Raw genomic sequence first — 15,472 nt, 5'->3', positions numbered from 1 at the left:
ACATCTTAATTATAAAAGTCTTGGAGAGATCAGGGATACAAGGGGCCTACCTAATCATAATTAAAATCAATATACAGAAAGCTGAGAGCCAATATCAAATTAAATGGTGAGAAACTCAAAGCAATTCCACCAAAATCAGCTACAAGAAAAGACTGACTTTTCTCTCCACATCTATTTAATGTAGTACTGAAATTGTAACAAATGTATCTGTATCATGAAGTAAAACTTAAAAAAATCAAATCTTTGAAAATTTTGTACAATGCACTTTGATCACAACCACTACTTCTCCTACTCCTTCCAGATTCATTCCACTAGCTTACTTGCCAACATTGTGCCCCTCCCTTCTTTTCTTGTCTTATACTACTTGTGTTGCTTATATATGTGTGACCCTTTTCTTGGGATATGGTCCTCTAACCAGCACTACACTTCTATAAAAACCTGATAGTTCCTCTACCAAGACCAATCAATTTCAATAACTCCTTGACCAGAGCTGGAACTTCTTGTGCAATTCTAACCTCCCTATTGGGATGTGGTACATCTTCTGCTTGCATGGGTCTTGTGCTGCTGTTACAACTGCTAAGAATTCCTATGGGCAGCTACCCTGTTATCCCAGGAACACACTTCTTCTTGTAGTCATTCGCCACCTTTGGCTCATATGTTCTTTCCACTCCTTCATCTGCAAAGATTTATGAGACTTGCTTATGTGTGTACTGTAGATGTGCTGGGCATCTCACAATCTCTTATCTCTTATTTTCTGTACCTTGCTCAGTTGTATGTCTCTGAATTAAGCAACACCTATTGTAAATAGAAGACTGAGTGATAAGGGTTAGGAAATATATCAAGTAAAACTTTTCAAGCAAGCCCTTTTAACTGTGTGCCTGGTGTGCTGGTATCCACATCATTTAATTTTTTCTGCATGAATGAAGGCTATGGCTATAGATATTTTGGTGACGTACGACTTTTTGTATGATTTTCACTTGTATCAATGCCTCTGATAATAAGATCAAAAATATTTTCTTGTGGCAAGAAAGCCTTAACTTTTAATCAGGATTGAGACAAAGGCTTGATTTAAGAATTCTCTTGATACGCCTTAGCTCTCCTCTCTGGGGCAGACATGATGAAGCTCCGACCCAGGATGGACGTAGGCTAGAATCTTCCTGTGCTGGTCCCAAAGGTGACAACATCTATGAGTGGAGATCAACCATTCTTGGGCCCCCGGGATCTGTGTATGAAGGTGGTGTGTTCTTCCTCGATATAACTTTTACACCAGAGTATCCCTTCAAGCCTCCAAAGGTTACATTTCGTACAAGAATTTATCACTGTAATATTAATAGTCAAGGAGTTATTTGCTTGGACATATTGAAAGACAACTGGAGCCCAGCACTAACCATCTCGAAAGTTCTCCTCTCTATCTGCTCACTCCTTACAGACTGCAATCCTGCTGACCCTTTGGTGGGAAGTATTGCCACTCAGTACATGACCAAGAGAGCAGAACACGACAGAATGGCCAGACAGTGGACCAAGAGATACGCTACATAAACTGGGTTTTCAGTTCTTACATTATCTGTCTGTCACAGAAGAGAGCTGCTTATGATTTTGAAAGGGTGGGGGAGGGTGGGAATTGGTAAAGAGTAGGGTATTTCTATAACAGATATTATTCAGTCTTACTTCCTAAGATTTTGTTGTAACTTAAGGTATCTTGCTACAGTAGACAAATTGGTAATAGTGACTTTTAGAGCTATCAGTTTTGCGAGATTACCTTACTTTTAGTACAACAGGAAAGAATGCGCGTGTAGACACTTGGGTTTCATTGAGTGTAGTCTACTGTAATTTCTAAATGAGCTTACATTTGTATAGGTTACACACTTGGCCATTGATGCAAAGTCCTATTTTCTTCTTTTAAAAAGTTGGAATTTGTTTTTCCTGCTTAGAGGAAAACAATGGTATTTAACAGTTTGTAGAGATTGTTACCTCGTATATGTAAAATGGACACCTGGCTATGAGACACCATGTAGGAAACGAGTAGTTAATGTATTTTATTTCATATGCAAGTTACTTTAAAGGTTGAAACAGGATTTGTGGAACCCTGTAGTGAAATACCTTATGCTGTTAACTGTAGGCATGAAATAGGAACTGCTCAGTGGACTGGTTATGTGTTTTAGACTTCTTATGTCTGCATTTGTTACTGTGCTAATAAACAATATTAAGAACAAAAAAAAAGAATTCTCTTACTGAACTGAATGGCAGCATCTAGTATATTCTCAACTACTGTGTAGATGGGCAGTGATTTTTGAAAAGATTTGACATGTTTTAATCATATCTTTAGACACAATCATTATACTTGCTCTGTGCTAAAATATTGTTGCTTCATTTCAGAATTATTCAAGGGGGAGGAATAATTTTAATGCTTCATTCTCCTAGAAAATTTGAGCATATTTACTCTCACCCTCAAGATCCTGAGGTAACCATTACAGATGCTACTAAACAAAATGTGGTCTATTTTATACTGCCAATATAGAGAGTTGGGGGTACTCAATTATGCAAACAATGGAATATGGAAAAAGCACTTCCACGAGACGAAACTGATAACTACAAAGTCCTGTCAATACACTGTGGCAGAAATCTCTAGAACCCTGTGAACAACAAAAGCTTAGAAATATATCCTTTAGATGATTTTAACATTGAAATATGGAATCTTACTACCTTCCTTACTAATAGAGACAGCATTCAGATTGCAGCTTCCCACCAAACTGATCTGACACTTGTGATGTAGAGGAAAAGTAAAATTGTGACATTAATTCAAAATATTCAAGAATAATTCTGCCACTTTTTTGACAGAATTCTGACTTTATCTGAGAGAAGTAAGGTTGTGTTTCTCAGTATTTCTGCATCTACATTCATGAGTCAGTTTTGTATTTCCAGAGTTCACAAGTTATACAAAAATGTTATGTTTGAGTTCATTGTTACCAGGAACATATATGTGTGCATGAATGTGTCTAAAGAAATTATCATCTAAAAGTATATAAATCCTCAGTGTGATGAATTATAAGAAAGTGATCAATGTATAGTGATGTTATAAGATAATATATGTCAGTACATTGTACTATGATCATAATGAGTCCTGATTTTAACAGTTTTAAAAAGAAGTAAATGACCCCAGCAATTAATTAGCTTATGGATAATAACAAAGAGACAGACCTAGGATTAAAGCAAGTTTCCTATTGTAAGCCATATATTCTGCTCCATTCCTTAAGAATAGTTGAGTGGAGAACTCCCAGACCATGTGAGAAGGGTTAATTCTGTGTCAGCTATCACAGCAGGTTGTCAAGGTTGTTCGGGTCAGGGTTTAAGCTTTAAGCAAGAGCAGAATTTAATTAGAAAGGAAAAGCCATCGAATACAAGCTGCAATGGTAAACAAAACGAAGAGATTTACTTGTGAAAAAAAGAGATGAAAAGGGATACAGTCCTTTGTATGAGACTGTGAAAAATTATCATTCATTTCAGTCAATTTCCTTTTAGAATTCAGAAGGACAGATGGTACCAGAATGGGATGTTTCCTACAGTCTGAAGTTACAGCAAACTTCCCATTTGTAAAACTAAGATTTAACACTTCGCAGCTTTAGTTTTAGACATCTATGGTGTATGAAGGTCTATGAATCAGAGAGACCCTACAGTAAAACACAAAATGGAAAAGCTATCCAGGTGTTTTTATTTTGCTGTAAACAGGTAAGAGGATAATGACTGAGCCCACTCTTTATATAAATCAATTCCTTTTCAGTTATGGAAGGGTCACTCTGTACCCAGTTCTTTTTCTTTGCTGTCAAATCCTTGATCTGTGCTTTTCCCCAAGTCCTGGGGCTACATGCTTATTAACCAATTATGTAGACTGATTTACTTTAGTACTTAATCATTAGAAGTAGGTATCTGTTGAAATAGTAAACGGAATAGAAACAAATAATATATTCAACTTGTTACCAAAAACTGAGGGAAACAATATCTGACTATTAGAAACTCGAGTCACATGGGTTCCTAACACCAGTGTTCTTTGGGAATCCTCGTTGAATCACTGAACTCACTGAAGTATATTTTACTGTATAGACTTATGCAATTAGAGTTTTTTTTATTTCTTACTGCAATTATATATCTTATATAAGAAATTGATAGAATTCATATATAAACAAGCTATAGCTAGTTATAGGTCCAATATTCTAATGACACTGTAGCAATACTATATACTATTTAGCCAAAAAATATAGTATGATACAAAATTGTAAAGAAAAATGAATGTGTAGCAAAAGATCATATAGAATAGTAGATGTACTTCCCACAGGGCAGGGAACCCTGATTGCTCTTCGGGCTGACGAGGGAGGGGGACTTGATCGGGGGAGGGGGAGGGAAATGGGAGGCAGTGGCGGGGAGGATGCAGAAATCTTTAATAAATAAATAAAAAGAGAAAGAGCAAAAAAAAAGAATAGTAGATGTTTACTAAGTAGAAGTTCAAAGTAATATTGAAGATTTTACTGATATAATTTTATTTGTTATTTTATAATTATTTTATTTTTAAAAGAAAAAAAAACGCCATCTTTTTTATATTACATGTCAATACCAGTTCCCACTCCCCCTCCTACTTCCACTGACTCCACACACCCCCATACACTCCTAAGGGAGGGTAAGGCACATTGACTTGGGGAAGGTCCAAGGCCCTCCCTACTCTATCTAGCCTGAGCAAGGTATCCATCCAAAGAGAAGACATTATCAAAAATCCAGTACAAGCAGTGGGCATAAATCCTAGTTCCACTGCCAGTGGCCCTGCAGACTGCCCTATCCATACAATTGTCATCCACACTTAGTGGGACTAGTTTGGACCTATGCTGTTTTGTTCCCTGTCCCGGATGGAGTTCCTAAGCTCCCAGGTAAACTGTCTCAGTGGGTGTCCCCATCCTGGTCTTGACCTCTTTGCACATATTATCACTCCTCCTACTCTTCCTCTGGTCTTTGGGAACTTAGTTGAGTGCTCTGCTTCAGGTCTCTGTCTCTGTTTCCATCAGTAGCTTTCATGGTTTCCATAGAGAAGTCAGGTGTAATTCTGATTGGTCTACCTTTATATGTTACATCACCATTTTCCTTTGAAGCTCTTAATTTTGTCTCTTTGTATGTTTTGTGTTTTATTATATGGCAAGGGGACTTTTCATTATCCAGTCTATTTGGTGTTCTGTAAACTTCTTGTACCTTCATAGGAATATCCTTCGTCAGACTGGGAAAGTTTTCTTCTATAATTTTGTTGAATATATTTTCTGGGTCTTTGAGCTGGAGTTCTCCTTCTTCTACCCCTGTTACTCTTAGGTTTGATATTTTCATGGTGTCTTAGATTTCCTGTATGTTTTGTGTTAAAAATTTGTTGGATTTGATGTTTTCTTTGATAAATGATCTATTTTCTCTATAGTAACGTTTTCTTGGGTTTCTTTGAGAGATTGATTGATTTCTTCAATTTTTTTATTGTATTTTCCTCCATTTCTTTAAGTGAATTTTATTTCCTTTTTTAAGGTCTCATCATCATTTAAAATAATTTTCTGCTGCTTCTTCTGGTTTAGGATGATCAAGTCTTCCTATTGTATAACCACTGGGCTCTGATTTTATCATTTTGCATTTTAAGATGTTGGATGAATTCTTGCGTTGCTGCCTACCTGTCTCTTCCTTCAGTTGGTGCCAGCAGTATCTTTTCCTCTTGGCCCAATCCTTGCAGTGGCTGTCTGTATCTTTGGGAACTATTCTTGGTGTGTTCTGTACTGTCACTGTCTGCATCTCAGGGAGCCACTGTGATCTCTTCTGGCCCTCTCTCTTGGCCTGTTTTCTTGATCTGCTCTCTTTGCTTGTTCTTTTTGTGCACTCTGTGCAGTCACTGCTTGTGCTTCAGAGTTTGTCTCTTGGTCCTCTCTCCTGGTCTTCTCTCTTGGTTTTTCTTTTTTTTTGTGTGTGTGTGTGTGTGTGTGTGTGTGCAGTAATAGACTGTGTTTCATAATTCCACTAAGGTTGCAGGGAACAGAAAGGAGGGCTTGGGGACAGAGTGGGTCTTGTAGCTTTCATGGACTGTTGGATGGTATGGGGATGTTGGAGCCTTACCAATTTAATTTTAAATGCACCATTTTAACTTAATCATATATATATATATATATATATATATATATATATATATATATATATATATATAACTAAAATGCCTTGTGTTTTAGGAAATTGATCCTACCTATACATTCCAGAACATAGATGGTCAGAGATTTGGGGTCTTGTGTCACAGTGACTACTCATGTGCAATTGGTGGGTATACATATTTTATATCCTATCATGGGAAGAATAAAGTCAAATTGCTTCCCAGGAGAATGTGATATGGTTTATAATAACATTTACAAGTAAGATATTGATGAGTTTGAGAAAGTATGGCAGTTCTGGATCTTTCTTAAAATTAATAAGAGACTTTTTCTTCTCTCCGAGTCCATTGGGTGGTCAGGACAGAAGTTATTCTCTTCTGAGATCATATACAGAGGATCCAAGTTGACCTTAAAAGAGAAAATATCCTTAATACATTTATTTGTCTTAGCCTGTATCCTATTGCTGTGATAAAGACCATGAACAAAATCTATTTTGGAAGTAAAGGTCTTATTAAGCCTTATAATACATCAGGAAGAAAAGTCAGAGAAGGAACTAAGCAGTGTAGGAACCTAGAGATGGGAACTAAAACAGAGACAATAAATGAATGTACTTCCTCCCCTGTTCAACCTTCTAACTTATACTACACAACTACCAGCTCAACGGTAGCATGTTCTCAGTTGGCTGGTCCTGTTAACATCAATCAATAATTAAGAGAATGTTCTGAGATCTGACTGTAGTCAATATGGTGCAAAATTTATCAATTGAGATTTTTCTTTCAAGACAAGTTTTGCTCTTGTCAAGAACAGCTGTACCCCATTCCAGGTCTCATGGTTGAACAACAAACATAAGTAAACTTGGACTACCCCAGTTAATACTCCCAAATAACCCAGAGGGAGCCACAAGGAGAAGAATAATTGCTCATAGTCTTGATTCATAAAATAAGTAATTATTGTTTAAAATCTCTGAATTTGCTGTTAACTTTTGGTTTTGATGTGTATACATATTGGTAGGAAAAATAAATTCTGATACTTTTATGGTCTAGAAATAAATCTAAAGTATTAGTTCCTGGAACTGAGTTGAGTAAACACATCTCATATAACTAAGTTTTCTTTATTTTTATATTAAGTATGGTAATTTTAGAGTTCAGAAAACAATGAAAATTGAAAATGATATTCAGAACTCACCACCATGGAAAATTACCTAATTAGGATTTTTTCAATTTATATATCTGATACATATACATATTAAATGTACATATTCTAGAATTCTCTTATGATTTATATGTAACTATTTTATGAGTCATGAAAATATAATCACAGAGGGGCTAGAGGACATCAGAAAAATATGGCCTAAAAAATCAACTCAGCAATACTTGTGTGGCCACACAGAGACTGATGCAGTAAACATGGAATGTTTAGGTCCTCTGCATATTTATTATGGATGCTAGTTTGACGGATTTGTGGGACACCTAACAGTGGGAACAGGTATACCCCTGACTCTTTAGCCTGTGCTTGGGACTCTTTCTCCTATTGAGTTTCTTTATTCAGCCTTGACATGAGGGTTCTTGCCTTGTCTTAGTGTATCTTTTTCATGTCCTTTTTGGCTGTTGTCTCTTGGAAGTCTTCACTTTTCTGAAGAGAAAGCAAGAGAGAGAATGGATCTGTGGGAGAGAGGAGGTAGGGAGATCTGGGAGGAGAGGAGGGAACAGAAACTGTGGTAGGGATGTGTTGTTTGAGAGAAGAATCTATTTTCAATACAAACAATTCAAAATGAAAATATACTCACTATAAAAAGTACCACAAGTAAAATTTTCCAATAAAAATCATAGATCCTAAGATAAGTTAGCTTTAAATAATGAGTAAAGATCTACTCTATTTGATGTGCAGCCAAAATTATAGAAGAAGCCGTTAACTATATAAAAACTCTCAATGAGCAAAGAATTTGAAAGTATAAATCAGATGTTTTACTTTGCAAGGATGCACTGTAAACAGACTGCTTGTTTGTTTCACAGCTTTTTAGACTTGAATAATTACACAGAAACAATATTAATTACAACAATATTTGGCCAATATTTTAGGCTTATTCCTAGCTAGCTCTTACATCTTAAATTAACACATTTCTTTTCATCTGTATATCATCACAAGGCTGTGGCCTACTGGTAAGTTTCCAGCATCCTTCTACTTTTGTAGTTATAGGGTATCTCATTGACTCTGCCTACTCTTGTTATATATCTCTATCAAATTTCTCACCTGTCTTTACTCTACAAAGCCATTGTTCAAAACAGCTTTATTATTCTACCAATAAGAGCAACATGTATATAAAAGGGCATCCTACATTAATGTGCCATTTTATTTTCTATCACTATTGGCTTCAGGTGTGTGAGTTTATATTAGAGCATTTCCACTTGGAAGAATGCTGCCTGGTTCTTGCCCTCATTAGTGAAGCAACACAAAATATCCTCACCCAATCCATACTGTCTAGAGAACAGACTACCAAATGTAAGATTTCCTACAGAGGAATGAAAAGTAGTAGATACTACAGAGTGTCAGCAAGCAGCATGTAAACTCTGGACAGCACTTGGATGAAGTGCAACACGGGTAGCATGAGGACCAAGAGAAAACTAGAAACTTCTGCAGGACTTGAAAAGGGTTAAGTGGGACTATTAAAGGATAGTCTGCTTAATTCACAAAAAAAAACCCAACGATATCAAGGTAAGGATTTTTAATTTGTCAATATTCACAAAAAGCACCATCAGTGCCATTAAGAACAAATGCATATGTAAGTTTACTTTAGGTAGCATCAAGACTATTAGATAGACTACAGAAGAGCCCAGGCTACCTCACTGTGTAGCTCAGTTGGGTCTTGACCTTATGCTTCTTCCCTTGACGTCCCCAGAACAGCAACGACAGGCCACCAGGCAGGACAGTAGCTTTCTTTGCTCATGTGACTACCTTTCTGGGTTCTTGCACCGTTCGAATGACTCTTGACTTTACGTTTTTTTGACCTGCATCCCCCAGAACAACCCAAGTCAAAGCGAGTTCTACAGAACTTGCTCAGGAAAAGATTATCCATCCTGGTTCAGAGAGGGTTTGAGAAGACGGTTTTGTTTAAATCTCCAAGCTCTGCATAGCCATGGACACAGTCTTGGACAGAATCTGCAACCCGGAGGAGCGATTCGATGTCAGGACAGCCCCAGCAAGTTCACCAGTACTGCACCGTGTTCAATCTGGAGCGAATCAGGGTCTTGCAAGAGGCCTTTCCCCTCAACATGTTCCCCACAGAGCAGGAAACCCAGGAACTGACTTCAAGGCTCCAGCTTAAGGACACAGTGGTGAAGATGTGGTTTGGAAGTCAACAAGATAAACTTCAGACACAGCAGGGTAACTATCACTGGATTTCACCTTCAGCAGCATCCAGCCAGTTCAGGGCAGTGAGAAGAGCATCATCTAATCAGGCAATGATTGATACAGGTGCAACAAGAGTGATGGGTTCACTATCCAAACTGGCAATGATAGAGATGAGCACATCTTGCAACCAGGCAAAAAGAGTGAGAAGTACATCATCCACTCAGGCCAAAAGAGGTAGAAGAGCCTCACCCAATCATGCAGTGATGGAGACAGGTGCACCACCCAACCAGGAAATGATAAAGGTGGATGCATCTTCCATTCAGTCTAAGAGTGTGGAAAGGGCACCATCTAACCAGGCCAAGAGAGTTAGAAGAGCCTCATCCAACAAGGCAGTGATGGAGATGGTCACCTCATCCAACAAGGAAATGAAAAAGATTGATGCAATATTCAATCCGGCAGTGAAAGAGATGGGTGCAATATTTAAACAGGCAACAAGAAAGATGGGGACATCATCCAACCAGGTAAAGAGAGAGATGGGTGCACCATCCAATCAGGTAAAGAGAGAGACTTGTGCATCATCCAACCAGGTAAAGAGAGAGATGTGTACATCATCCACCCAGGTAAAGAGAGAAATGTGTACATCATCCACCCAGGTAAAGAGAGAGATGGGTGCATCATCCAATCAGGTAAAGAGAGAGACTTGTGCATCATCCAATCAGGTAAAGAGAGAGACTTGTGCATCATCCACCCAGGTAAAGAGAGAGATGTGTGCATCATCCAGTCAGCCAATGACAGAGATGTGTGCATCATCGAACCCTGTTGAGAAAGGTAGTAGTGTCCCATCCAACCACTCAACAATGGAGATGGGTGCATCATCCAATCAGGCATTGAGAGACATGCGTGCATCATCCAATGGAGCAATGATAAAGATGGGAGCACCATCATTGAAGCAGTCAACAAGAGAGATTGATGCACCGTCTACCCAGGTAACAAGAGAGATGGATGCAGCATCCAACTAGCCTGAGGCAGATGGAGAAGCACCTTGCAAGCAGGTGAATTCCCTGAATAATGATCAGATGTCAGCACCAAAGCCTGACTATGCTCATCTACTGAGTACCTGGAGTTCAGACAACAGCCAACAGGAATCATGGGAGAATTGTGGAATACAGTAGCCTGAAGATGCCTGGGACTCTTCTGGGAGGTCCCTGGAGCATTCTGAGCTTTTGTACATTTACCAAACCAGCCTGGGCTTGGTTCAGATTCCCTGGGAAACCATGCCCTTTGATGTAGACACTTTAGCAAAAATATATGCCTTGCCTGGGGATGATGACCCCATAACTTTGAATAGTAACTCTACACAGAGTGTCTGGACTGAGACAGAGGGTTGAGACAACCTAGAAACCCATCCGTAGCTTTGAAGAAAGATCTGGAAATTCACAGCTGTGATTTTTTCAGAGGGAGATTAACAGGATGCTGAACTCACACTCTTTTCCTGGCTGAGTTCCCAAACTGCTTCCTCAGGGAGTTAACTGGACAGGGGCAGTAGAGGCCCCACAGGCCCAAGCAGGTGCTGGACAATTCCTAGAATTTCCTCTCTGGCTAACTCATACATAGAAAATGGTGCACTGATTAAGCCTGCTGTGGTTGAATGAAAATGAAAAAAAATAAGACTATTAGATAAATAGAAATGTCAAATGCTCAGACCTCAGAAGCCTGCCCTGGCTTTGATGGTAACAAGAGCCTCGAACATCAGCACAGACACTAGTTAGAGCAGGGCTGCGGACCCAGACATGGCTCTCAACTTCAGCTCTGACAAAGATGTCGCCATGATATTAGGTAGCAAGCACAGATTGTGCAAATCTGCAAGCAAAATGGCCCTGAGAAAACAATCTGGAATTAGGTGAGAGTTGTGAACCTGGCCATCTTCATGGCTCTGGGTGGCAACAGAATCCACTTATGTCATCCATACACTGGCCACTATAGGGCCATCAAACCTTTGCCGGGCGGTGATGGCGCATGCCTTTAATCCCAGCACTTGGGAGGCAGAGGCAGGCGGATCTCTGTGAGTTCGAGACCAGCCTGGTCTACAAGAGCTAGTTCCAGGACAGGCTCCAAAACCATAGAGAAACCCTGTCCCAAAAAAAAAAAAAAAAAGAACAAACCGTACATGGCCCTGGGCAACAGACTGTGCCACGATGATACCATGGCCCTGAGTGGCAGCACAGACCACCAAGATCTTCCAGTCCACATGGCTTGCTGTAGCATGTCCCCAATAATATATGTATATGTGTGTGTTCTGGGAGTATGTATGGATGTGTGCATATATGTATGTGTGTATGAATGTATGTAGTCCAAGTAGCATGCCCTAAATAAAATATCATATATATGTTTATATGTATATATATGTTTGTGTGTATATATCTATATATAACCTAAGCATACCATATATATGTTCATAAAACCTTATAGCTTCTGATACATATATTTTATATACATATATTCACACACATATTTGATTTCATATGTGTGTGTGTGTGAACCTTTTACATTCTTGTTTACCATCTCTGCTTCCTGATGGCCAAAATGGTAATAACATTTCCCTGCCAAGTGCTTCCCTCTTGTAGGTTGACTCATTCAAAATCATGAGCCAAGATAATTTGTTACACCTTGAGATAATTTCTGCCAGTTATTTTATTGACTGTGGCAGAGAAAAGACCCAATGTAGGTGCTTTACCAGAGCACCTGTCCTGTGTGTGTGGGTTCAGAACTCAGGTTAATATCAATAAATGCCTTCCCTGGTGACAAAATAAAGCAGAAACATATATGACAAAAAAAAATGAGACTCATCCTTTCATTTTCAGTTCTGGATGTAACTTACATTCAATTCTACTCATGGCTTGTTGTCAAGAATTTTCCAGCTAGTCATTCTTAAAAGAACAGCCAACATTCAATTCAGAGAAGAATATTTGAAATAGTTGGTGAGTGGTTCTGCTTCCCCTACCTCAAGACTAGGCTAAATTGAATCTGTCCCCATTTTCTTCCTTCTGGAATTATTAATGGCCTAGCTTGAGATTCTTAGTTATATACCGAACTCTTTAAGGACCTTTGGAAGATTAAAACAACTTAAAAAGAAAAACACAGTTCTAACTGAGTATTTTCTGGACACAAGAAGCAAGACAAGGGTTTCACATATATTATCTCATTATATCCTTGAACATCCCTATAAGAAAATGCAAGTAGAATTTCCTACTCTTATAGATAAGGAAACTCAGGGTCATGGGTTGCAAAATCATTTTTTGTATTTATATAATAAGAAAGATAGCTTTAACAGACATATGAGACTCAAGAGATATTACTTACTATGGTGAGGTAAGAAATCTTGGTTAAACGCTGTTCAAAAGATGAGATCTCAGGTGAAAAATTTATACAGTCCTTCTTTAATTACTTTCTAAAAGAGGAAATAATACACTAAAAGAGTATTGAAGATAAAATGTAATAAAAATGAAGATTAAATCAATATAAAATGTTTCCATTTCTAGCATATAGTGGAAAATTATTGTGTCATTTATTAATACATTATTCATGTGTAACGTTTTATTATGTGTCCTCAATAATGTAAATGTGTACTATTTTTTTAGATCAAATATATTTTGTCTCGAATGTTTATCTAAGTGAATAATGAGGTTATCTAATACAATGAATCTTAACATTTCCCAGAGGGGCTATCAACAGCACAAACTACCTACCCCTCAGCAAGAACTGGGCAATTTGTGACCATATTAGCATGGCATAGATTATTTTTACAGTCCTCTTTTCAAAATTTCCTATCTGAAGCAATTTCTTTTGCATGTATAAAATTATAATTATTGTCTTTTACAAGATGGCCTGAGAGAAAAGGGGCACTTTTAAAGAGTTGGACTATAAAATTGCCATTTTCCTGGACTTGACCTTGGAATCATTATTCTTCCAATTAGATAAGTTTCACACATGACTACAGTGACAATTATGTGTAAATATTTTTCTTTTATCTGAAGGATCTAAAAATGTTCTTTTGAATAAACTCTACAATGAAAAAAATTGTAACTCTAAGATCTTAGCAGTGCAAAATTTATAGCTTAGTTTTTGCAAATCTTTTGTTTGTGTGTATGCAAATCCATAACATAGATTAATTATATTGTATATATACTTATGCATGTTACAGATGCATATTGATTATACATATTAATTGCCTTTAAAAACAATCTTTTTACTCTTCAATTAAGCTTTTTTATTCTAAGTAAGTATTTTTTAATGTCTACCTTATGTAAGCTTCTTCTATTTATGAAAATGTCATTATATCTTTAACAGAGGCCAAAATTTGTGTTCATATGTAATTGAAAGCATAAGCATTTTTGCAGGTAGTGAAAAATTGGATTATTTCATTTTGTGTTATTTATTACTCTGGTATCTTTTTCTAAATAACATCAGGCAGGACTATTTCACTGTGCTTCATAATCTAGTAAATGCCCTTGATCACCTGCACAATGAGAGATTGTCTAAGAGGATAGTATTTAATCATGACCATATGCAGAATTTGGCCTTTAAAAATAAAAACAACACAAGCTGAATCTTGCATCATCTTGTTCATGTTTTGCTAGTTGTACATTATTCAGCTATACACCTACAACAGTTATTTATGTTGTGAATTATTTTCATACTGTTAAATACAGATTCATATGTGACATAACTAATAATTTTATTTATCCTCAACCAATCATTTTTCTTAGAAACAAAAAAATAAATAAATTACATTTCTGTTAAGTGTTTATTGACACCTGCTGGGAATCTAAACAAGGTGAGTAAAAAAGTCATGGCTCACTGTATCAAATACACAATAGAAATTGCCTTAATCTAGAATTCCCATACACTGCAATGAGGAACAAGAATTACAAATCATCCTTCTATAATCACCTTCCTCAGATTTTTTTTTATTTTCACTCCCAACTCTAAGCCTATCTTTAATAAATATTCAATGAATTCCTTTTGTGTCCATGAGTACCACTCTGGAGGAACGGAGTCTTATCTCCACTGCAGTTCGTAAAATAATATTCAACTTATCATTCTACTCCTGTATCTGTTGTCCTCCATCTACTTTCTACTATGTAAATAATCCCTTTTACTCAGGCCTTAAAATGACTTTACAGGTATGGAACGAGTCTTATATGGGCGTTGATACCTATAAAGCCTTCCATCCTCCCTGTCTATCTCCCTCTGTTGTTCCATGTTGCACAGGACTCTCCTTTGTTTTTTGCTCTGATTTAGTTAAATTGCCATCTATTCAAGACCTTTTGACTCTTCTCATAAGATTATTTTTTTAAAAAAATAGAGATATTTTATTTATTTTTTAAATTGTTTTTTATTTAGTTATTTATTTTTCTTCCCTCCCTTCCTCTACCCTCTACCATCATCCCCATGCTTCCAATTTACTCAGAAGATCTTATCTTTTTCTACTTTGTATGTAGATTAGATCCGTGTATGTCTCTATTAGGGCCTCTTTATAGTCTAGGGTCTCTGGGATTGTGAACTGTAGGCTAGTTGTTTTTTGTGTTTTTTGTTTGTTTGTTTGTTTTGCTTTATCTCTAAAGCCACGTATGAGTGAGTACATATTATGTTTGCCTACTGGGTCTGAGTTATCTCACTTAATATGATGTTTTTTTTAGATCCAGCCAGTTGCCCACAATTTTAAGATGTTACTATTTTTTTCCGCTGTGTAATATTTCACTGTGTAAATGTACCATATTTTCCTTATCTATTCTTCAGTTGAGGGGTATTTAGATTGCTTCCAGGTTCTTGGTATGACAAATAATGCTGCTATGAACATAGTTAAGCTCATGTGGTTGTGGCATCATTCAACATCCTTTGGGTATATACCCAAAAGTAAGTGGTATTGTTGGGTCTTGAGGTAGGTTGTTTCCTAATTTTTCTGAGGACTCACTATA

General features: G+C 37.2%; 1 protein-coding gene across 1 annotated transcript in view; it reads left to right on the top strand.

The window, feature by feature from the left end:
* LOC121462164 (ubiquitin-conjugating enzyme E2 E1-like) overlaps positions 1-2,069 on the top strand; it is a 39,190-nt gene extending 37,121 nt beyond the window's left edge. The window contains exon 2 of the mRNA XM_041673572.1: positions 1,146-2,069. Coding sequence (XP_041529506.1) covers positions 1,146-1,539 — 394 coding nt within the window. The 3' untranslated portion in view covers positions 1,540-2,069. The remainder of the gene's footprint in view (positions 1-1,145) is intronic.
* The last annotated feature ends 13,403 nt before the right edge of the window (positions 2,070-15,472 follow it).

The sequence above is a fragment of the Microtus oregoni genome, unplaced genomic scaffold, assembly GCF_018167655.1.
Source record: "Microtus oregoni isolate MIOR12 unplaced genomic scaffold, Mior012 000024F_ref0000369, whole genome shotgun sequence".
Taxonomy (NCBI): Eukaryota; Metazoa; Chordata; class Mammalia; order Rodentia; family Cricetidae; genus Microtus; species Microtus oregoni.
Note: the sequence above shows the minus strand (reverse complement) of the source record. Positions and strands in the feature narration are given on the sequence as shown.